Source organism: Hyla sarda, chromosome 8, assembly GCF_029499605.1.
Source record: "Hyla sarda isolate aHylSar1 chromosome 8, aHylSar1.hap1, whole genome shotgun sequence".
Lineage (NCBI taxonomy): Eukaryota > Metazoa > Chordata > Amphibia > Anura > Hylidae > Hyla > Hyla sarda.
Genome location: NC_079196.1, coordinates 39,379,736 through 39,404,551, shown reverse-complemented (window position 1 = coordinate 39,404,551; position 24,816 = coordinate 39,379,736). Strand labels below are relative to the sequence as shown.

At 42.4% G+C, this 24,816-nt stretch overlaps 1 protein-coding gene across 6 annotated transcripts in view; it reads right to left on the bottom strand.

Moving 5' to 3' along the window:
• The window catches only part of PKP4 (plakophilin 4), a 332,003-nt gene that overhangs the window by 39,305 nt on the left and 267,882 nt on the right, over positions 1-24,816 (bottom strand). For all 6 annotated transcript variants that reach the window (XM_056535034.1, XM_056535032.1, XM_056535035.1 and 3 more), the window contains one exon: positions 4,564-4,747. In XM_056535034.1, the coding sequence (XP_056391009.1) occupies positions 4,564-4,747 (184 nt within the window). The remainder of the gene's footprint in view (positions 1-4,563; positions 4,748-24,816) is intronic.

Below are 24,816 nucleotides of genomic sequence, written 5' to 3'. Positions count from 1 at the left end.
CCTTTTCTTCTCCAGACGGAGGGAGTGCCCCCTCGTCCTTTGGGGGGGTTTAACCTGGAACAGTTTTTCTCCATATTTTTTGTATGGGCCATTTATATACCATTTATATACTTATCAGACCAATAGCGGTGGTTTTGTTTGTTAACTTCATCATTCACATAAAAGTTTCCTCATCACTGAACAAAATCTTCTGCGTAATCTGAGGGTCCTGTTCCAATTTTAGTTTTGCCCATTCTGCAGCACCTGAAACTACAGATACTGGAAGCCTGTGCTAGCATTTCTCCTGCGGTGTATATAGTAGTATATAGCAGTGTATACGGAAACTGGAAGCCTGTGCTAGCATTTCTCCTGCGGTGTATATAGTAGTATATAGCAGTGTATACGGAAACTGGAAGCCTGTGCTAGCATTTCTCCTGCGGTGTATATAGTAGTATATAGCAGTGTATACGGATACTGGAAGCCTGTGCTAGCATTTCTCCTGCGGTGTTGCTATCAGTGTGTGAAAAGTGGGAGAAGAGGGTTGCATTGACAATCCAACACAATGGGCAGCACATTAACACATCTTATAAGTGGTCAGATACTTGTAAATAACTCATGAAAGAATAAAGTTAAGTTAAAACCAAGCACATCATTGTTATTCTTGTGAAATTCCCAATAAGTTTGATGTGTCACATGACCCTCTTCCTATTGAAAAAACTAAAGTTGGTTTCAAAATGGCCGACTTCAAAATGCCCGCCATGGTCACCACCCATCTTGAAAAGTTTCCCCCCTCACATATTCTAATGTGCCACAAACAGGAAGTTAATATCACCAACCATTCCCATTTTATTAAGGTGTATCCATATAAATGGCCCACCCTGTACAATCTCTCAAAACTAGAAAGAGACGCCATCAAAAATTTAAGGAATAATCAAACCAGCAGACAAGGGAGGAGCAGTAGTGATATTGAACACTGAGGATTACATCAAAGAGGGAAACAGACAATTGTCAGACACAACATACAAGAAACTGACAGAAAACTCCACCGAAGAATACACTATGGAATTGAAGAAATTGATTGGATCCTTCCCAAAAGAGACACAGAAAGGATTAGAGACACTCATACCCACAAATCCCATAACAGGGACATTCTACATGCTTCCAAAAATCCACAAAACTGGGAACAGACAGACCAATAATAACAGGTATGGACACATTAACGAAACAGATCTCTGGCCTAGTAGAAAACCTATTAAAGACTTTCTTAAACTCGGATTACAAAGTTGCCTGCCAACTTCATATTAGTAACAATGGATGTAGAATACCTGTACAGCAACAGCCCACACAGACATGGAATTGATGCCTGCTCCCTGTTCCTCTCATCCCAAACCCACAACCGGAAATACAGCCCTGGAGACATCAGTAAACTACACAACTACTTCAGCTTCAACAGTGACCTATATCTACAAATGATGGGCACTGCAATGGGGACCCGGATGGCACCACAATATGCCAACCTATTCAAGGCTGACTTTGAACAATGATTTCTAGACACACAACTTCACAAACCCTACAGATACTACAGTTACATCGATGATATTTTCATCATTTGGACAGAAGGAAAAGAAAAACTCAGAAAGTTTCATGATGCCTTTAACACATTGAATCCATCTATCAAACTCAAAATGGACTTCTCTACAGAAAGTGTGAACTTCCTGGACACTACTGTCACAATAAACAGGAACACACTACAAACGTCTGTATACAGAAAACCTACAGACCGATCCAGCTATCTACATGAATCCAGTTTCCATCCTTCACACACAAAGAAAGGCATCATATACAGCCAAGCCACCAGGCACCATTGCATCTGCTCCAACCCTGATGACCGAGACCTGCACCTACAAACTCTGAGAAATTCAAACAAGAAGGATACAAACCAAGGACTATCGGTAGGAAAATACACTCCGCCCTTCAAACACCACGGGAACACCTGCTACAATATAGAGAGATACAACCATCACCACGCGTACCACTGGTAGCCACATACAATGCGGACCTTGAAGAAATACGCAAAATTATCAAGGACCTGCAGCCGATATTGGTGGAAGATGGGATGCTAAAAGAAATCTTCCCTAAACCTCCCATCTTGGCCTTCAGACAACCACACAATTTACAACAAAAGCTGGTCAGCCGAAAATTACCTACAGAAAGAACAGACACAGAGAATGGGACCAAACCCTGCACCAAACCCCGCTGTAAACTCTGCCAACATATCTGCACCAAGATGGAAGCCGCCCACAACAACAAGACATATAACATTAGGGGACTATACTCCTGCACATCCCCAAATCTGGTCTACATGATACAATGCACCAAGTGTGACATGGGATGCTACATTGATGAAACCAGCCAGAAACTCAACGAAAGAATGAATCTACACAGACATTCCATCAACCGCCATAAAGAAAAGGACTACTGCACCCCAGCTGGACACCATTTTACCCGAACAGGCCCCTCCATACATGACCTTACAATCAGGATACTGAGAGGGAACTTCAAAAACACACAAGAGAGAAAGACATTTGAAGCTAAAATTATACTGGTTTTTTTTATTCCAAAAACAGAGGACTCAATGTGAATTTGAGCTTCTTATCGCATTATCCAAACTTTTTATAACCTGTGCTGTACTGTATTCTCTTATATCCTGTGCTGTACTGTCTTCACTTATATCCTGTACTGTACTGTATTCTCTTATATCCTGTACTGTCTTCTCTTATATCCTGTACTGTCTTCTCTTATATCCTGTACTGTATTCTCTTATATCCTGTGCTGTACTGTATTCCCTTATATCCTGTGCTGTACTGTATTCCCTTATATCCTGTGCTGTACTGTATTCCCTTATATCCTGTGCTGTACTATATTCTCTTATATCCTGTGCTGTACTGTATTCCCTTATATCCTGTGCTGTACTGTATTCCCTTATATCCTGTGCTGTACTATATTCTCTTATATCCTGTGCTGTACTGTATTCCCTTATATCCTGTGCTGTACTGTATTCTCTTATATCCTGTGCTGTACTGTATTCCCTTATATCCTGTGCTGTACTGTATTCTCTTATATCCTGTGCTGTACTTTATTCTCTTATATCCTGTGCTGTACTGTATTCTCTTATATCCTGTGCTGTACTGTATTCTCTTATATCATGTGCTGTACTGTATTCTCTTATATCCTGTGCTGTACTGTATTCTCTTATATCCTGTGCTGTACTTTATTCTCTTATATCCTGAGCTGTACTGTCTTCTCTTATATCCTGTACTGTCTTCTCTTATAACCTGTGCTGTACTGTATTCTCTTATATCCTGTGCTGTACTGTATTCTCTTTTATCCTGTGCTGTACTGTATTCTCATATCCTGTGCTGTACTGTATTCTCTGTTGCATCTCACTATGTCCTGCTTAAGTCTTTCCCCTGCTCCCCCCTCCCTCCCCCTTTTTCTCATTATTATCTATGTAGTCTATGTTCCTATAGCTATTACAATTTATGGCCTATCTTAGTGTAAATTCTCCACATCTATTGTCTTATTTCCTGCATATTTGTCAGATGGAACCAATTTCTTCTGCTTGTGAGCTTAGATTTGCTTTAGACTTGATAAAGGGAGGAATTCCGAAAGCTTGTCTCTACAAAATTCTGTTAGTCCAATAAAAAAGGTATTACAAGATACTGCAACATTTTTTGATTTTGTATATATATATATATATATATATATATATATATATATATATATATAGTAACAATCCAAATGAAGAAGCACCATGCGTGGCTATTGCCAAGGATTCCAGATCCTGTTGGGTGCTCAGCTCCAGGGTCCGACTCAGGCCCCAAGAAATTCACCAAACGAAACAAAGAGAGCGGCACTCCAGGTACGTGTAACCCCGTGCGGGTGTATTTATTCACACATCTGTAGAAAAGCGCAACGTTTCGGCTCCTCAATAGAGCCTTTCTCAAGATGTGTGAATAAATACACCCGCACGGGGTTACACGTACCTGGAGTGCCGCTCTCTTTGTTTCGTTTGGTATATATATTATATATATATATATATATATATATATATATATATATATATATATATATATATATATATATATATATATATAGTGTGTATGTAGTACAAAATAGGTTTTATCCATGGCTTCAAAATTTTCTGAATTTTTACAATGTAGGTAGGTAGTTCGGCCAGGTATGTAGGAAGTTCAGTAGCCAAGTAGCCAGGTATGTAGTTCGGGAGTTCAGTAGCTAGGCATGTAGTTAGGCAGCCAGGTATGCAGTAAGGTAGCCAGGTTGGCCTATAGGTAGGTAGTTAGGAAGGTAGAAACCCACCCTAACCCTAAGAGGCCAATATCAGAGTAATTTTTAACCAGACAACCTTTGGGAATACCTATTTTTTTTAATCAATTTTAGTTTAATTATATTTTTGAAATTTTTTTGGGGGTACAAAGCCTCAAAATCTCAAATTTTAGTTTCCACTTCAGAATATAGTTGTTTTTTTTCATGCTCTGTAAAACCATTAAAACATTCTATTACCTCATGCATCCAGTGGTATTGCGGAGAACAGAGGATGACTGGAATTTCATTTTGTGATCATCGTCAAAGGAGGAATTATTCAGTCCGGAGTGTGGAACGATCACAGTGTTTGTGAGAGAAGACAGGGCATCACGGATAATAGTCATCTTTACAGCGTCGCAAGATGATAAGTTCCACAGGACTCCTGAAAGAACAGAGAAGACTCCATAAAACATCGGCAGAGCGGAGGAGTAGGCAGAGTGCTCCTTTACTTTATCACAGAGATGGTGTCAGTGCTCCAAAATAACCCCACCAAGACATGGAGTAATATCATACCCTCACCTCTAAACGCCAGGTAGATTTTACATGTAAAGAATTTGGCAAAATTGCAGATGAATGACTTTACTTATCCTGTACCGATCTCTTGGCTTCACAGCTGAAATCTCCCAAGTACCTGCTTGTTCATTGCCCTTACAGAGTTGATTACCAGGATGTGTAATCTGATATGGAGGGAAAAGCTGATCTGCAATGAACGGTGAGAATGACTGAATAGGAGTGTCATCCAGCCTTTGCTTACTAGGCCAGTGTTGTTCAACCAGCCTCCAGCTGCTGCAAAACTACAGCTCCCCTACAACTACAAACTGTAGTTTTGCAACAGCTGGAGGCACCTTGGTTGGGAAACACTGCACTGGGCACATTGCTATTCACTGGTGCCATACTATGTAAGTAAATGTCACAACTTCATCACTTTTTAGGAGCACGTAAGTAGCAAACAGTATATATATATTTTTTTGCCATGATGCTATATGGAGGGGCCCAGTGCACAGATGAGTGCTTCTGCCTTGCTGATTTTGCACCCCAACCCACTAATCGAATCTTACGAAATGTCAAATGTTCGGGATATAAAGCATTCGCCAACCACTCCTCTTTTCCTTTCCTGTTGCATTTATTTGATGCCTGAACCATTGTTGACTTTGCCGCTTTGCTTGTGAAATCTGAGTTCTCCCGACTTTGTGTCACGCCATTACTTTCTTTATTGTTGCTGAAAACTTTAATAAAATTTCTACTTTGGAAAGCATTCGGAGAGCACAACTGTGACAGGTTTGCTTACTACGCTGTACAAACAATTTTATGATGTTAAAAAAATTGGGCAATCTAATTAAAAAGATAACAGAATTGTAACAGATTGTCTCTCTCTCCAAGAGCAAAATCTAATTACTCTCATACGTCTCTTTAATGTAGTTAAAAATTTAAAAAGGAGAGTTAGGCTTTGGGATCTGCAATGCAGCTTTCTCTATAAGAGGACCTTACAGGAGAAATGTATAGAATACAATGAGGGACATTTATCAATGTTTTGCTTATGTATTCTTTTTTTTAGTACTTTTTTCTTTACTTTTTTTTGCTTATGTGTGACTTATTTATCAACTGGTTTCTTTCACGTAAGCAATTTTTCCTTTTTTACTTTGGTAGTAGCTTTTTCTGCTCCATGTTTGAGCTGGAGTAAATTTAGTCAATTTTTAACCCTGTTTAATACCCGACTACCCATAGTCCATTTTAAAATTATTACTACGTAGTTAATTTTTGGAAAACTTTTCTCGCTTTCCAGTCAAAATGTCGCACGGAAAATCGTGTAGTCGCAGTTGCGACAATTTTGCGACAATTATAGTAAAGAAAACCTGACTAAACCTGTTGATAAATGTCCACATATGTGCAGGAAGGGATTTTAAACAAAGTGCAAAGAGGGAAAAAAACAAATACACATTGCAAACTTTTCACAGTAAGTGTTGTGAGGTGTGGTTGGTTTGGGGCCAGTTAGAGGGGCTTTTCTTGCTAATATTAAAGGGGTTATTCCAAGTTTAAAAGTTATCCCTAGCTACAGGGTAAGGGATAAATAGCTGATTAGTGGGGGTCTGACTACTACTGCTCCCTCCAATCAAGAGAACAGAGGTCTCTTGTCCCCTGTGAATGGAGTGGAAGCGCGTATGCTCAACCACACCTCCATTTATTCTCTATGGGACTTTTGAACAGTGCAGACAGTGAGGAGAGTATTGGCCAAGTATATGAGTTGCCTCTCCATTCACTGAGGACAACTGACTAATATGGTGGTCAGTATAAGTGCCTATAACTATATGGGGGTACAGTATAGGGGCAGTCTACTACTATATAGGGCTGTAAGGCGGCCCACAACTATATGGGGCATAAAGGTGGCCTAACTACTTTATATGGGGGGGGGGGGGGCACTGGGGGCTACTATTGTATGTGGGCAGTCTACTATATAGGGGCAGTATGGGGGCATAACTACTATATGGGGGCACAGAGTGGGCACTATCTGTGTGTGAGGAAATGCACATGGAAGATTGTAAAGATGTGCCCATTGTGCTGGATAAAGGAACCTAAAAGGGGGAGATTTATCAAAACCTGTGCAAAGAAAAAGTTGCCCATAGCAACCAATCAGATTGCTTCTTTCATTTTACAGAGGCCTTGTTAAAAATGAAAGAAGCGATCTGATTGGTTGCTATGGTCAACTTTTCCTCTGGACAGGTTTTGATAAATTTCCCCCTAAAATGTTTGTCGGGCAGGTTCTGTGGAGTTTGTGTCGGGAGAAATCTTAATGGCGGTCTAGGCCAGTTGGTGAAGTAAAGGAAAAGTGAACAACTCCGACTAGAGAAGATGTCACCTGTGAGTCAGGGGGACTAGAGATAAAGGAAGAGGAGCAGGGGTGAAGACATAAGAAAAGCATACAAATTTAAAACAAACAGCAAACATTAATTACAAACATGTGGAAAATAAGGTGGGTCAGTTTTAGGAAATGGGCTGCCAAGGAGCACCATTGGGGCACAAATAGGCTGGGAACCACTGTTCTACAGGAACAAGAGGGTAAATTTACTTGAGAACCCAGCGAATCCGCCACATATTCTTCCTCTAAATGCCTGAACATTCTACTCATTGTAAATGTTATGTGACCTTGATAGTAGCGTACAAAGGGCTCCGCAGGATTAGCTTTCCCATGTCAACTCGATAACACCCCCTCATTCCTCTTCAAACGTGTCACCGGATTTGACGAACAAATTATTAAAATCTTCACTTAACATCTGCCCTCGGTGGATTTGCTTCTTGGTGTTCGTCAGACAAGTAATACTTTCCTAAATCAGAGCAGACAACTGTGGTCTCCGGCTATTTAATACAAAACTGTTGTGAAGAACTTCTGTGGAGGATTATCAATGCAGAACACACGCGTCTTCCATATGGCCTTGTTTAATACTGTGCTACGTTAGAAGTTCTGACTGAATTAATTACTTTCAATGATTTCATAAAGCAGAACAGCATGTCTGTCAGGCGCACCAGCGTTTCGGACGATGCAGGAGAATTTTAGGCAGGAAAAATATACATAAAAGTGCCCTAGGGCTCCCAACTCTCTAACATATACCCCATTGCAAGGGTTCGGGGGGGGGGGTATATGGTAGTGGCTTTCATTAAAGAGACCCAGCTGTATGGAGACTTCTAGGCAAAGCTTAGGAGAAATGAAGCATGCAAATTGGCTCTCCACTAAAAAACATTTCGTAGTGCCATCTATAGGTAACTATCCTGTAAGTCAATATTTGAGCCTTAAAACATGTTTGAAGTATATCGGTATAGTGCAGCACCCGTCCATTCTTAAGACTCAAGTCCACACTCCGTGGTCAGGTAGCCAAGACATCAGTAGGATGCCCAGTGAGTTTGTTGCATAAGTCAATTTTAACTAATACCTTGGCAACACTAGCCATTGTGGACTTACATGTCCCCACACAGATCTGGGGAACGTGTGTGAGCTCAAGCTTCAAAAGTAACACTAAGAATATCAGTCAAATCAAAATCTCCTTCTTATGGGAAAAAATTCTATTCTTAAAGGAGTACTCCTATGCGCTGATGATCAAAAAGGGTCTGGTCTTTTTCCTCAAAAACTGCTTTACTCCTGTCCAATAGTTGTCTTTGGTATTGCCTTCATCCACTTGAGTTGGGAGGAGTTGCAATACAGAGACCACCCAAAAGTGGTGAAGTTTCTGGGATAAATTAAGTCCCTTTTTCTTATCCTCAAAAAGCCCTAAGCCTGAGTTCACACATATTAAGCCAAAAACAGAAAAGGTGTAAATCTTTCCTTTATAGTCTCTGTAGGTTCCACTTCTGGTTTTACAACAATACTACAAAGTGTGAACCCAGCCGAATTCCCACAAGTCAATGTCATATGAAACATTTCACTGCATTTTATAATCACCTTTTGTTCCTAAAGCTGAAATGGCTTGACTGCTGCAGACTCCGGGATATTTCCCTAATGCACGGCTCTTTACATATCCGCATTTGAGATGTATAATGATAAAGCCCCGGCATTGCAGGTGACCCGCCAAGAGGTGATAGATTCAAGAGAAGGTGACAAAAAGCAGTATGTACGCCTTGTTCTGCTTTGTCAAAGGCGGTAATGTGAAAATCACTGCCGCATAGAAGTCAGCCAAGTTGTAAAAAGCTTCTTTGATTATTTTCACCCATGTGAAACAATGACATAATGTTCCTACCTGAAGCCAGGAGCGGCACTCTCTCTTAAATGGACTAAGCAAAGAATAAGCTTATATATCTTCCGATGCAGTCAACTGCGCTTCCATCCTCACAAAGAATCACATTGCCAAGATCATTGGGCAGAGTGTCAATATTTAGGCTAGATTCATGGGTTCAGGTAGCGATGCAGAAAAAAAATTATTAATGGAAACCATAATGGGAAACCAAGAAACCCATAATAATACAATTGGGGGGGGGGGGGGTTGGGGTTCATGAGGCGCTGGTCTGATCCAGCGTGCAACAGATAAAGAGCAGATAGACATCTATTTTAGACTTTCCCTGTTATTCCTACTAGAATTGATAATTGACTTGACCACTCAGGGGTGTGCCCCCCCAGAGCCGCTTTAGCCTCCCAAGCAGGGAACCCTCTATAACAGTGGAGACCACTGCTCTATCATGTCATAGTCCACATTTCCCAATGGCACAGCCCTTTTGAAGGCTTCTATGACAATAACTATACATGTAAGGTTGGCACTACTACATTTTTAAAGCACCAACAGATAGAGCACTGACACCAAAGTAGCCCAATAGCCCCTTTGGCATTCAAAGACCCTTTTAAACAGGCTGATTTCTAGGAACACTCATTTGTGATAATAGGCCCACATAAAAAAGTGATCAGCCAATGAACAAGCTTGATCAGCTAGGGACCACTAGGGGTCCCCATACCATCCAGAAAATAAACGTGTCTGGCTGCTGCATCATCTTTGTTCCAGGCTGAGTGAGGGCTAGCTGTCCTCTGTGCTCACTCCTGTCCTGTCTGAAAACAGAGAGGAGGGGGTTACAGAGCAGCCTGCAGTGATTGGATAAAGAGACTGGCACCACAGGATCTCAGGAAGGAAGTGAATAAATGGTGAGTGAAGGTGGGCTTAGTGCTTGCCTGGGATACACCCCTTCCTGAGAAGTGAATGTCAGAATGAGAAAGCAGCAGAACAGAGGGATTTGTAATCTAAATACAGAAGCTAGACACATAGAAAAGACATGTAAAGCATCTACATGACCTAGTAAATACCATTATAGTAAAAAAAAAAAAATCTGTAATATGGCAGGTACGCTTTAAATGATCGCTAATCCCCAACAGCGTACAGTGATTAATTTAAAGGGGCGCACAATTAATCAGCACTCATTATTGCAGCCTGTTTGCCCATGTAAAAGAGCCATGGGAAGACACCAGTATTAGTAATGGCACATCATAGCTGTTCTCAAGTAAAAACAACTGCAGCAAAACACCCAACTTTTCCACATTATAAAGACCCTTTGTAGGTCTTCTCCATCTCAACACCTCAAGAGAAATCATACAACCTCAAGATAGAAATGCAGATTATAAGAACTTTATTAACCATGTACTGAGTTGCTAGAGAGATGGCTTTGAATATATATAATAGAAACCTATAAAAACCGATCTACAGAGATTAAAGCACTGGGAAGCTCGGTGACCGCAGGGTTAATATATGTTGGATTTGCGGTATTCATAGCTGAGGCGGCTTCTAATACTGACTCAGTACATTTCTATGAGGTATGATAATGATTTTCACTACCGTGCTGAATAATATTTCTGTAAGTAGATACACCGGTGCCTGGGCCACACACTTCAATCGCAGCCTGTAGGCTTCCTCCGGCACAGTGAATGAGACCCTTGTTACCGGGCTCCTGGGGGCTGCATTACTCCACTCCTGGTGTATAGAAAACTTGGATAATTCAAGGCACGCTCTGAAGCACTTGAAAGAAAAGAGCGGAAAACGGAGCCGAGTGAAGAATGAAGAATATTTGAGATCTCTGACACTTTGTTCTTTTGCCTCGGAATCTTACTTTCCATAAAAGCAATGAATGCGTTTAAAACATCTGACAGGAACAGCCCCGGACTTGTCCAGTCCATACTCATTCCCCGAAACACGAAGGAAATTGTTAAAGGGGTATTCCAGGAAAAAAAAACTTTTTCTTATATATCAACTGGCTCCAGAAAGTTAAACAGATATGTAAATTACTTCTATTAAAAAATCTTAATCCTTTCAGTACTTATGAGCTTCTGAAGTTGAGTTGTTCTTTTCTGTCTAAGTGCTCTCTGAGGACACCTGTCTCAGGAACCGCCCAGTTTAGAAGAGGTTTGCTATGGGGATTTGCTTCTAAACTGGGCGGTTCCCGAGACACGTGTCATCAGAGAGCACTTAGACAGAAAAGAACAACTCAACTTCAGAAGCTCATAAGTACTCAAAGGATTAAGATTTTTTAATAGAAGTCATTTACAAATCTGTTCAACTTTCTAAAGCCAGTTGATATATATAAAAAAGTATTTTCCTGGATAACCCCTTTAAAAAGGGAAGGAGTCAGCTGTCCTATTACATGAGACATTAAACATATAGGGGGAGATTTATTAAAACCTGTCCAGAGGAAAAGTTTCTAAGTTGCCCATAGCAACCAATCAGATCGCTTCTTTTATTTTTAAAAGGGCCTTTGAAAAATGAAAGACGCTATCTGATTGGTTGCTATGGGCAACTCGGCAACTTTTCCTCTGGACGGGTTTTGATAAGTTTTCCCCATAAAAGGGAATTTATCAAGCAATTTTTATTACCACGATTACCAATGATTTAAATCACTCTGTGCAGTGGTCACTTTTCTGTGAAAAGTCGCAAAAAAGTCGCACGGACCATATTTAGAAGAAATCAGCGCAATTACACCCTGCCCTATATTTCTCCATGCGACAATTGCATTAAGGTCTGTGCGACTTTTAATACAATTGTTACATGGCCCGTCACTGCTCTGCCACATTTAACCAGAGCGGTTCAGCGGGCATTCATCGACGTCTGTGCGCCATTTGATAAATTTGGTGCATGGATGCCACTTTGCCCTCAACTTTTTATTTAATTTTTTTATTTTTATCTAAAGTGAGCAAAAACAAAGCTCACTTTTGATAAATGCCTCTCATAATCCCCATATGCTGCAACATTTTATTATCCTTGGGACAACAATATAGACATTTCCTTGCCACTCTAAAGGTTAAAGGAAATCTGTCATCATAAACTATCAGAAACGGGAGACAAACGAAAACCACACAAGGCGCCTAGTGCATTATCCACAATATGCAAATTTTTGGAACAGTAAGAATAGGTATTGTGCTCACCTTGAGCGCAATAGAAATGCGCATATCACCCCAACAATTTAAGTACGGGGTTTTGTGATAATGATCCGGGAGTGCTGCGATGCCGTCGGGACGTGAGAACAGGTGCAAGGCTGCCCACAGGATATGCAGAGAATAAGGTAGAAATGTCCCTCTTTTAGGCGCTGCTTCTCCCCATGAAGTCGATGAAACAAGTATTCTTTAAGATATTTTTATTAAAGACCAATGACGCGTTTCGGGTTGAAAACCAATCTGAGGATGCCAATCTGAGGAAGGGTTTTCAACCCAAAACGAGTCATTGGTCTTTAATAAAAATATCATAAACTATCGGCACCACGTTATAGAGCAGGAGGAGCTGAGCGAAAAGACTATGGAGCAGTCGTCTTCAACCTGCATACCTCCAGATGTTGCAAAACTACAACTCCCAGCATGCACGGACAGCCAACGGCTGTCCGGGCATGCTGGGAGTTGTAGTTTTGCAACATCTGGAGGTCCGCAGGTTGGAAACCCCTGCTATAGAGTATAACTTGTTGATAAAAGTCTCTAATCTTTCCCTGGTTAGGAGTTCAGTGGGTAGTCCTATCTTTGAGTGGCAATGTACACCGGACTCCTTAAAATAAGTTACATGTTCTACTGAATCTTTTTCTCTGAAGAAATAAAAAAAAATTACATATGTGTGTGTGTATATATGTATGTATATATATATATATATATATATATATATATATATATATATATATATATATATATATACACATACACACACACGCATTCCTTTACAATCATGCTCTTATATCACGATGCCAATAGATTAGATAGCATTCCCACAGTGACAGGTTTCCTTTAAAGTAATTTTTAATCATAACTCTCAAAAAAATCCCGTTCCCATAAAAACCTTCATATAACTATACATCATCGAACCTCACTGGGTTACGGGTGTAGGAAAGACCATGAATAGCGAGGTCAGTGGCCCTATGAGGGATTCACACAACTTTTTGATGCAGTTTTTTATAGGGATACTCTGCTGCCCCAGCATTCGGAACAATTTTCCAAACAATGTATCTCCAGCTCTTACAAAAGTACAACTCGCAGCATGCCCGGACAGCCAAATTTTTGCAACAGTTGGGGAAAATCTGTTTGGAAATACTGGAACATGCCGTGGATTCCCCACAGAATATGTCCCAGGAATATATATTGCCAGATTTGGTGATGAATTCTTGCCCTATCTTCAGCAGCAGATCAGCACACAAAAAGGAGAAGGCAGCAGCTTCTGCCCAATTACCTCTCTCTGCTAGAAGAGCTTAGAAGAACTTGGTGGAACAGCTTCTTGGATGCAACTGTAAGTGTTTATAAATATATTCGCATATTAATTCAGAGGAGTCGGAAGTACAAAAACTGCGGAGTCGGAACATATATCTACAGACTCCACAGCCCTTTACAGAAGAGAGGATCCTGCACCCCTCTATCTCTAAGGATACCCACAGAAGCAGAAGCAGCACGGAGAACATTACAGAGCAGGACAGAGCAGTGTCGGCTGTGAATCAAGTCCTGGGGCGAGATATAACACAAGATGCTGATCCCTAACTTAATTGAGGGACTTTTAGCATTTTTTAGTTTGTGAGGGGGTGGGTGGTCTCTAAGTAGAAAGAGAGGTATTTTCTCTAACAGGATCCATCACAGATTTTCTTATATTTGCTTGTTTAAAGTGCAGTGACCAAGAATTTACTGAGAAACTCTGATACACTGTGCATATCTAGTAAAGGATCTGAAGGGGTCGTGCATGACAGCGTGATCTCTGATAGCATTCTTGTGTCAGCCATTGCCCCCTCAGGGTCTGCACTATATCAGTGTTGTGCAGAATGTCCCTTTATAGCCATATTCTCCTTGCACAAAGGGTCAGGGAATAAAAGGGTTATGAAAATATCTTCATCCATTTAATATGGCACAAGGACATGTGACATTTTATACACTAAATATGACAAACCAAGACTCTACTGCTAACTGCTTCTCTTGTCTCCTGTGTATGATCTCCGCATATTCTGCAGTAAGAGTGATGAGTCTTTCTGTATTCATGGTGATCGAACTTGAGGTCAAAGTCATCATACTTGAGAGCACCGGTGAGGATTAGAGAGGAGATTATCTCACGGGTTATTAAAGAATATACAAGCCTTCAAGAACAAATTGGGCAAAGTGGATAAAAAGATCAGAACTAAAAATATACATATGGCTGCCCTGGAGAGTAGAGACCTAGGGGTCCGCAGATGACAAATGGAGATCATCGAGACTTTTTCCTCTCCAGCTAGTTACTTGGCTTAAAGTTACATGATCAAAAATATCCTTTCCTATTTGAAGTAATACATGTGCCGGTCAGTACTATAATGAGACGACACAGAAAGGGGATTACAGCCATGCTGCGGCCCTGTAATGATCAGTATAATGGAGGAAGAAGAAAGTTTTGTTATTAATTAAAAGTTTTCTTTCTTCCCCTAGGTAATAAATACAGTGCAGGGAACAAAAAAGATTATCTCCTCATGAAAACTAATGGCGGTGTTGGTAGCAAAAGCTGATAAGGTGATCTCTATTCAGATGAAGCACACTTGTGTTGTCATTTGTAGAAATAAAAATGAAAGAAAGGTGCGTTCCTAGTGCAGTATGACTGGACAGATTCCCCTTGTAGGCGATGCTTCTGCTTACCAGAACGTGTGGTACTGAGGGCACAAGACCTTTGCTTACCCGAAGACGCGCTGAGGGTCTGTAGTGTTATGGAGCGCATGTGTCAGTGTCCTCCCGATGTCGCTCAGAACAATGGAAACGAAAAACAGGCAATGATGCGGGTTGTGGAAGGTCCCAATACTGGACGTCAGCCAAAGGCGCCTTCCCAAATGGATGACGAGCACTCAAATCAAAGTACTCAATAACTTTATTCCATATAGTGACAATTTTGTTTCAAACCAGACTCTGGTTCTGCATCAGGCACTGAATACAAACAAACTTATTCACCAGACTATAAAAACATGCCGATAGGATTGCTGCCGGGTCACACACCATGTTACGTACGTTTATGTAAATTAAAAACACAGTTCAAAGCCCAGACTTCTCCCAGCTCACTCTTGTGATCGGTCGAGGTCTGAACACAGACTCCGTTTGATAAAAACTTTTTATGACACGGGGCAAAGATTTAACAGGTCAAGAGGTATTTCAGCCTATATTGCCCTATGCTTAGGCACTTATTCCTTATCCTGTGGGTGTAATAATCCTTTATCAAAATCAGAACCCACAGTGTGTAGGACCCATAGAAATAATGGGAAAAATGTAGAAAAATGAATGATAAGCAAATACTGCAGTTCATGCACCACTTAAGAGGTGCAAAACATATGTAGCCTCCGTTTAGCCACCCTCCATGCACAGAATGGGAGGACAAAGATAACTTCTGCCCTAACCAAAGATACCGGAATGCAGTAATGTAGTAGGTAAGTCCATAAAATAATTATTTGAAGTTAAAAAACTGCTCTGAGTCACACTGCCTGTAACTGCTGTTTTTCCAGTGTGTTTATGAGATGCAGCTTGACACTGTTCTCCCCTTCCTTTTAATCACTGCTGACAGGAAGAAGCTGCATCACACTGGAATGCACTGAGACTGTGCAGTGTGAATTAGATGACAGGAGTTCTAGGTCACATATCACTAGCTGCACTTAGATAAGATAAATTAAGTGCAGTGATAAGACTCTGCCCCCTAGCCCTGCAAACTCTGAGGCATGACGGGAACTAGAAGAACCATAGAGAAGAAAGAAGGAATTAAGATTTTGGACAACCGATAAATGGAAAAAAATAAGTATGCATAAGGCATATACAAGAGTCACTACATTAATCTTCAATAATAGCCTTTTTTGCACTACAGTACATAGGCAAAAAATCATGTTGTGCTCATTTAGCCAAAAAAATTAAGAAAATTGGGTAAAATGGGTTTATACATTCTGCCAAGTCCACTTGTCTTAGATAGTCACACCGTGCTGCCCGACTATCTATCTAAGAATCTCCTGGGGTCTGGGCCACTTTAATTAACACAACTTCTAAACGCCTTTTTATTTTATGGACACATCAAAGACTCTCCGCAGGAATCTTTACTGGAGTTTTCCGTCCTAATTTCTTTCTGCCTGTAGAAGCTAGCTGCAGAAAATTCACTGTAAGGATTTTCTGGTTGTATAGAAATGTGCCCATGTCATCGGTTTGTAGAATGCTATTGCCCTGGGGCTCAGCACAGACACCATACGCTGTATCTGGACACCGTGGGGTGGGGGGGTATGGACATTGGAGTGATTTCTATGGAAACCCTCCCTTATTGGTCGGAAGAAAATAATGAACTCATCCCAGCATTGATAAACATCTCATTTCACATTTACTTGCCCCAATTCCACCAGCCACAGGTTCCAGGTATACATGCATCTCTATGAGGGTTGGGGAAATTGCCAAAACCCGCCTAAAAGTTATGTGTGGTATTATACCTTAGTCCAATTCACTTCAGAAGAGCTGAGCTGTGATGCTAGACAAGTCAAGAACAAGTGTGGCACTGTTTCTGGAAAAAACAGCTATATTTTTTCAAATTTTGTAAAAAAATCCTTTTCAGTTAGTGCTGAGCTGCAGCATGCATGCTTCCTCCCTCCTACCTTGCCCACCATGATTAATTTACAAGGTTTGGCTTGCAGACCAATATGGCAAAGTAGAGCACGGGTGGAGTAGGGAGTAGGCCCTGCTGCAGCTCAGCACCCGAGCTTGGCTTTTCAGCTGCTAACAAAAAAAAAAGCACTTTAATACCTTAACAAACAGTGAAGGCAAAATAAAAGGTATGGTTAATTTTATCCCCCCTAGCAGCTATCTGCTGTGATCTGCAGCTCTCTATCTGGTATGGAGCTGACAGATTCCCCTATAAGTATCAGCTGCAATACCAGACATAACCTATGGTTTTTCTGTAACAAAAATAAAAATAAAAGAAAATAATTTTTTCCCCTTTTGTTCTAAACCTGTACCATCCCTTTAAGCCCATCACTTTATAATAAGTGGGGGACCGACCTGTGGGACCCACCATCGGTTGCTAGAGAGAATGGTCTCACAGCGCTGAGGCCCCTTCACAGTCTTCTCATGTACAGTGGTACTCCTGGACACCTAATGTGAGCCAAATGTAGCTGACCAGCATATCCCATCATATCCTAGCCGCAATAAAGTTTAATAATAATATAAAAACAAAAATGTAGAAACCAGGACCTACAGTTGTCCATAGAAGTAGCTTTGAAAAAAAATTGGTAAAAAAAAAGTAGGAAAAAAAACGTTTGCAGATGACGCAGTGCAGTGACCGTCCTACTGCTGTTCCACAACCTGTAAATGTCATTGTGTCCAAAGTAACATAAATTAGAAAAAAAATTCTACAAAAGGAAAAAAATGTAATTATTCCCTCCATCTTTTATTCAAGTAAAGAGTCTTCGCTTCGCTGGAGAAGACGAGTGAGATTTGTGACCGGTTTAAGCCTATGATACCATCATTAGGAGCAGAGATGCCTAGAAGCAAATCCCAAAAAAGTTGGACATTATTAGAGCGATCATCATCATCATGGCGAATGGCGGAGAAATTTAACGAGCGTGCTGCGTATGTTTAGGGATATAACAGATGATGATGGTAACAACCTTAGAAGACCGTCGGAGGATCCTTCTTAAATGACCAGATATGGCGGCTTATTAGGTTCCTCTCCGCAGCAACAACACTTCAGGCCGTAGCATCTGATTCCCTGAAACCTAATTAAATTTTTTTTTTAAGGTGCGTTACAGAACAAACGCAACGACACAGCGATCTGTGATCAGCGAGTGTGAAGAGGCTAATGGGTTGCTAGGAAACCTGACGTCTGCAAAAAGTAAAATAAATGTACACAAGAAAATGGCTGAGTGCACCGCACTTGTTGTCAGACAATGTTCTTTTCCTTGGCAGACGTGGAAGAGGGCGCGTCTGGCCATCCGCTCCGGCTTTTGTTTGGTTTCCATTAGATACTGATAGGAAACCTATGAGAATTTACTCTTTTCGCTCCTCCAGAAAAGAAAGCTGTAAATGTAGTTGAATAAGAGAGAGAAGGTTAAATGCCGACGGAGGCTCCTGTTATGTATGGCTAAGTTCTGCGCAGAATGCACCGGGAATATCAAATGCGCCAAGGCAGTCAGAGTCGAGATTTACAGACTGGCAGAAAAGGTGAAATGGCGGCACTTCATTTTTCGGATGTCAGGAAAAGTAAGTGTCGGAGGAAAGAGTTCGGACTTTGCAGTGCACTTCATTAAAAAACTACTTTTTCTCCGGATGAGAAGAAAGGAAATAAGACATTTACATTATAATGACATTAGTATTGGCTTGACAGTAATGTACGGGCGTCACTCAGATCGCCAGGTAGTGCCCAGTCTTCATATTGAGCTAATAGATCAGTGTTTCCCAACCAGGGTGCCTCCAGCTGTTGCGACACTACAATTCCTAGCATGCCCGGACAGCCGTTGGCTGTCCGGGCATGCTGGGAATTGTAGTGTCGCAACAGCTGGAGGCACCCTGGTTGGGAAACACTTTCTTAGAGAGAGGCAGAGGTCATATGGGTTAATAAAGGGGTACTCCGTGGGAAAACTATTTTATTTTATTTTTTTATTTTATTTTATTTTTTTCAACTGGTGCCAGAAAGTTAAACAGAATTGTAAATTACCGTATTTTTCGCCCTATAGGACGCACCGGTGTATAAGACGCACCCAATTTATAGGTGCAAAATCTAAAAAAATAAAGATTTTGAACCCAATAGTGGTCTTCAACCTGCGGACCTCCAGATGTTGCAAAACTACAACTCCCAGCATGCCCGGACAGCCGTTGGCTGTACGGGCATGCTGGGAGTTGTAGTTTTGCAACATCTGGAGGTCCGCAGATTGAATACCACTGCATAGGAGGTAATACTCACGTGTCCCCGCCGCTCCGGACCCGTCACCGCTGCCCTGGATGTCGCTCCATCACTGTCGCCGTGTCCCCGTCGCTCCGGAACGTCTCTGCTGCCGGCCGGGTACGCACGCCGACGCACGTACGCGACGACGTGATGACGAGGAAGGAGAGCGCCGGCCATACAGGGGATCCCTGAGCGGAGAAGACACCGAGGAGGCAGGTAAGGTCCCTCCCGGTGTCCTGTAAGCACTAACCCGGCTATTCAGTCGGGCTGTTCGGGACCGCCGCAGTGAAATCGCGGCGGTCCCGAACAGCCTGACTGAACAGCCTGGTTAGTGTCACTTTCCCTTCAGACGCGGCGGTCAGCTTTGATCGCCGCGTCTGAAGGGTTAATACAGGACATTACCGCGATCGGTGATGTCCTGTATTAGCCGCGGGTCCCGGCCGTTGATGGCCGCAGGGACTGCCGCGATAGGGGTGTATTCGCAGTATTTTCCCCCCAGTTTTGGGGAAGAAAAAGTGCGTCTTGTACGGCGAAAAATACGGTACTTCTATTTAAATATTCTTAACCCTTCCAGTAGTTATCAGCTGCTGTATGCTCCACAGGAAGTTGTATGATTCTTTTCTGTCTGACTACAGTGCTCTCTGCAGACACCTCTGTTCACGTCAGAAACTGTCCAGAGTAGGAGCAAATCCCCATAACAAACCTCTCCTGCTCTGGACAGTTCCTGACATGGACAGAGGTGCCAGCAGAGAGCACTGTGGTTAGACAGAAAATAACTTTCTCTGCAGCAAACAGAAGCTGATAAGTACTGGAAGGATCAAGATTTCCAGGTATGCTGGGAATTGTAGTTTTGCAACAGCTGGAGGCACCCTGGTTGGGAAACACTGTAATAGATCCTGGTCTATATCTGAAGGCTCTACAGAATAATATCTGGACATCATTATACAATGTATTAACAGCCTACGGTGTCCAGAACGCACATCATAACAGATCTGTAGAGATGAGACTTCAGCATGATGGGAAATTTGTGCTCAGGATATTAGGAATCATATGAAATATAAGTCTTGGGATGTGACGTTTTCACAGTTTTCGGGTCCACTCACATGCAGTACATACGTAGCGTATTTCTTGCAGATTTGGCGATATTTCCCGCTGTAGCCCCAGTGCATGCTCATAGCAGATGCGCAGTGGGATATCCTGCACTACGTGTAACCCTACCCTCAGGGTACATTCACACGGGTGGATTTCCTTGTAAGTGTTTTAGACTCATTCCTGTTTTTAACTTAACACCACTGACCAAAATAATGTTTATTAGAGTATTCGAGTTTCCACTCCCAGGCATATTGCAACAACAAATCCCTGCCTAACCCCAGGCCTCCTGACCCGAACTGCCAGCTGTCCGCTCAGGTCATCACATCCTAAGTCAGGCAGGGATTTGCGCCTCTAACAAGTGTGTGCGGGGACCCTTAGGCTCCTCCAGGTAATCACAATGTGTAAGCAAGACAAGCGGGCAAGCAAAAAGGGCAAAAGGAAACTGCAATGGACAGCGGTGCAAGAGGGAGGAGGGAACACAAGAGCAAGAACAGTGGTCTCTTAAAGGGGTTATCCAGGAAAAAAACAATTTTTTATATATCAACTGTCTCCAGAAAGTGAAACAGATTTGTAAATTACTTCTATTAAAAAATCTTAATCCTTTCAGTACTTATGAGCTGCTGAAGTTGAGTTGTTCTTTTATGTCTAAGGGCTCTCTGATGACACCTGTCTCGGGAACTGACAGGTTCCCATAGAAAACCTCTTTTACTCTGTGCAGCTCAGAGATGTCAGCAGAGAGCACTGTTGCCAGACAGAAAAGAACAACTCTACTTTAGCAGCTGATAATTATTGGAAGGATTAAGATTTTTTAATAGAGAAGTAATATACAAATCTGCTTAACTTTCTGGAGCCAGTTGATTATATATATATATATATATATCTTTAAGTTTTTCCCTGGATAACCCCTTTAAGTTACAATATTAGTTGGTTCCAGGACAACCATTGTATGTTGAGACCAGAACTCTACGGAAACCCGGTAATTGGTTCTGAAACCCAAAATGTCATCCAAAAATAGGAAAAAGTGAGGATTAAAGAAAAATAAGTAGATAACTAATATAGGTAAAGCAAATCCTTACATATAACAGTAAGAAAGATCTGCTGGGAGCTGTAATCACTGTCTATGTAGAGGACAGGAGCTTCTTCAGGGGAGATTTATCAAAACCTGTCCAGAGGAAAAGTTGCTGAGTTACCTATAGTTACCAATCAGATCACTTCTTTCATTTTTGAAAAGGCCTCTGAAAAATGAAAGAAGCGATCTGATTGGTTGCTATGGGCAACTCAGCAACGTTTCCTCAGAGCTGCCTTCACCTAGTGTCAAAAGGAGCAGCTAACCCTAGCACAGGTAAAGAGTACAGAACATGTAATACCTCCCAGTACTGTAGGGGGCGCTACCAGACACCAGTCAGTGCATGCACTTCAGTAATACAGGAAGAGTAGTACAGAACATGTAATACCTCCCTGTACTGTAGGGGGCGATACCAGACACCAGTCAGTGCATGCACTTCAGTAATACAGGTAAAGAGTACAGAACATGTAATACCTCCCAGTACTGTAGGGGGCGCCATCAGACACCAGGCAGTGCATACACTTCAGTAATACAGGAAGAGTAGTACAGAACATGTAATACATCCTGTACTGTAGGGGGCGCTACCAGACACCAGTCAGTGCATGCACTTCAGTAATACAGGTAAAGAGTACAGGACATGTAATACCTCCCAGTATTGTAGGGGGCGCTAACAGACACCAGTCAGTGCATGCACTTCAGTAATACAGGAAGAGTAGTACAGAACATGTAATACCTCCCTGTACTGTAGGGGGCGATACCAGACACCAGTCAGTGCATGCACTTCAGTAATACAGGTAAAGAGTACAGAACATGTAATACCTCTCTGTACTGTAGGGGGCGCTATCAGACACCAGGCTGTGCATGCACTTCAATGGGCACTGTCATGAAGTACAAAAATTGATATTTTGTAGTACTTAAGTACTACAACATATCTCTAATATACTTTAATTAAAAAAAGTGATTTTAAACAAGTTTAAAATCACTTTTAAATTCGACCACTAGGGGTCGCCCTCCTAGTGGCCGAATGCATTCAGCAGTGACGTCACCACTGAATTTCGACTCATTTCAGCCTGGCAATGAGTCGAAATTCAGGCACTGCTGTGCTCGCTCCCGCCTGTCAATCAAACAGGCAAGAGCGAGCACGCTGATAGCTGGGGCTGCGCGCATTGGCCAGCAACACTGGCCTTGTGCGCGGCCCCGCCCGCCCGCCCCCGTTACCCTGTCCGGAGGCAGCGCGAGCACTCATTGCTGCGCTGATCCTCCGGATGGGTAAGTCTGATCTGAGGTCTTATATTAGCCGGCAGTAATATCGTGCACGGCAGGCCGGCGATGCTCCTCTACTCCTCCCTGGATAGCACATGCACAGCTAAACAGGGAGGAGGAGACCCCGGAGCTGCCTGCCGTGCTATTGGCAGATCATCTATGCGCGCTCCCGATAGGAGCGCTGCATAGACGATCTGAGGGCGCAAGCAAGCGCCCGGCAAGGCATCAGTGACGTCGTGCCTGCTGGGAAGCGCTGCTTCCTGCCCTGCTTGATAGAGCAGATTTAGAAGCACTAAATCTGCTCTATTAAAGCGATTTAAAATGTTTTTAAAGCCAGGTAGGGGGTTAGGGCTAGATTACTAATAGGTAGGGACATATTAGATTATATATAACTTGGTGGGAGCTACACTTACAGTAATACAGGGGTTTTACCAGCGAATGCCCATTCTGATTGGTCAGTTCTTACAACCATTGACACATTTCACAGACCTGGACTGTCCGTAGCTTTGTATGTTTAATCTGGTTTCAAGTTAAAATAGTCCAAAAAAGACCAAAAATATTGTGACCCGAGGCCATTGTAAGTTGAGGGACCCCTGTACGGCAGTGAAAGGTGGAATCACCATGGCATGCTGGTGAGAAGTGGGTGGGTGCAATGTGGCTGTCACCACAGTGGGGGGGGGGGGGGGCAAAAAAACTAGAAAACCCCAGCAGAATTTTGTAATATTTTTATAGAACAAAAAAAAAAAAAGAGAAAAAAAATAAACAATAAATAAATAAATCCTGTTGCATGAATGTGACATAGAAATGTTGCACACTTAGCAAATGTATTGAATATATGACATTCTTGAAGTCCCGTCTCACAGGCATACAGTGCCCATTAACTGCATCGCTATAAGGGTGTGGCTACAATAATTACATCCTTCTTGCCTTATTCTGCTGACGCAGCTGCTGTCACATACCAAAAAACCTGACGGGCAATCCTATCTGTGCAAAATAATTTGGATAATTACATCCATATTAAAATAATTATTAGCTCATGCATTTTGCGCTGTGACTTGAACACAGGAGGGGGCAGTTCCTGGTCAAGAACACTTAGCTGCAACTAAAATCGGTCATTACCCCCGGCTTTTGTTTTGCGAGTGTCGCATTTTTCATTTGTGAATTATGTTGAGAAAAAAAAAAAAAAAAAAGAAAAAAAGAACATTAGTTTGGGAAATTCATGAACAGCGCTCAATTATTTTTGCCAATATCACAGCAGCTTGAAATTGAATGTTAATGTGTCGGATAATCAGCGCACTTGGCGTCAGCGATGGCTTTAAATAAATAATAGTAATAAAGAGATTGCAGAGGGAACAAATTATCCAAACAATAGCGGGAGACGTCTGCGCTCGGCAATCAGAGGACACAACGCCTAACAAACATTTTAATTAGCGGCCGCACTCGTATTTCCATATAAATAACTGAGTGTACAATGTAGCTCAGATGCTCCAGACCTGACTGTGGATAGGGGATATGTTGTCAAATGCTGGTTACCCCTTTAAAGGGGTACTCCGCTGCTCAGCATTTGGAACAAACTGTTCCGAACGCTGGAGTCGGGAGCTTGTGACGTCATAGCCCCACCCCCTTCATGATGTCACTTCACGCCCCCTCAATGCAAGTCTATGGGAGGGGGCGTGACTGTCGTCACGCCCCCTCCCATAGACTTGCATTGAAGGGGCGGGACGTGACATCATGAGAGGGCGGGGCTATGATGCTACGAGCTCACGGCGCCGGTGTGAGGTGGTTTTTTGCGCCCCCATAGATCCATGCGTCCGCTCCTCCCCCAGCTCTCCGAACACTTCCGAAGCTAGAACTGGGGGAGGGCAGAGCAAGACGAAGGAGAAAGTTCACGCCCCCTCCCTCATCTCCCTGAGCTCGGCTGGACGCAGATCTCTACGGCCACGCCCCCTCCCTGAGGACATAAATCTCCACGGCAGGTCCCTCCCTCATCTCCCCGAGCTGAGGACGTAGAGCAGTGCTCCCAATGAGCTCTATGTATAAAGGGGGACATAATGTACAGGCTAAATGTCCCCCTTTACACATAGAGCTCAGTATGTCTCCCTTTAGCTTGTGCAGTCTTTAGCCCGTACAGTATGTCCTCCTTTGTCCCCCTTTAGCCTGTAGCCCGTGCAGTATGTCCCCCTTTGAGGGGACCTGTCGTGGAGA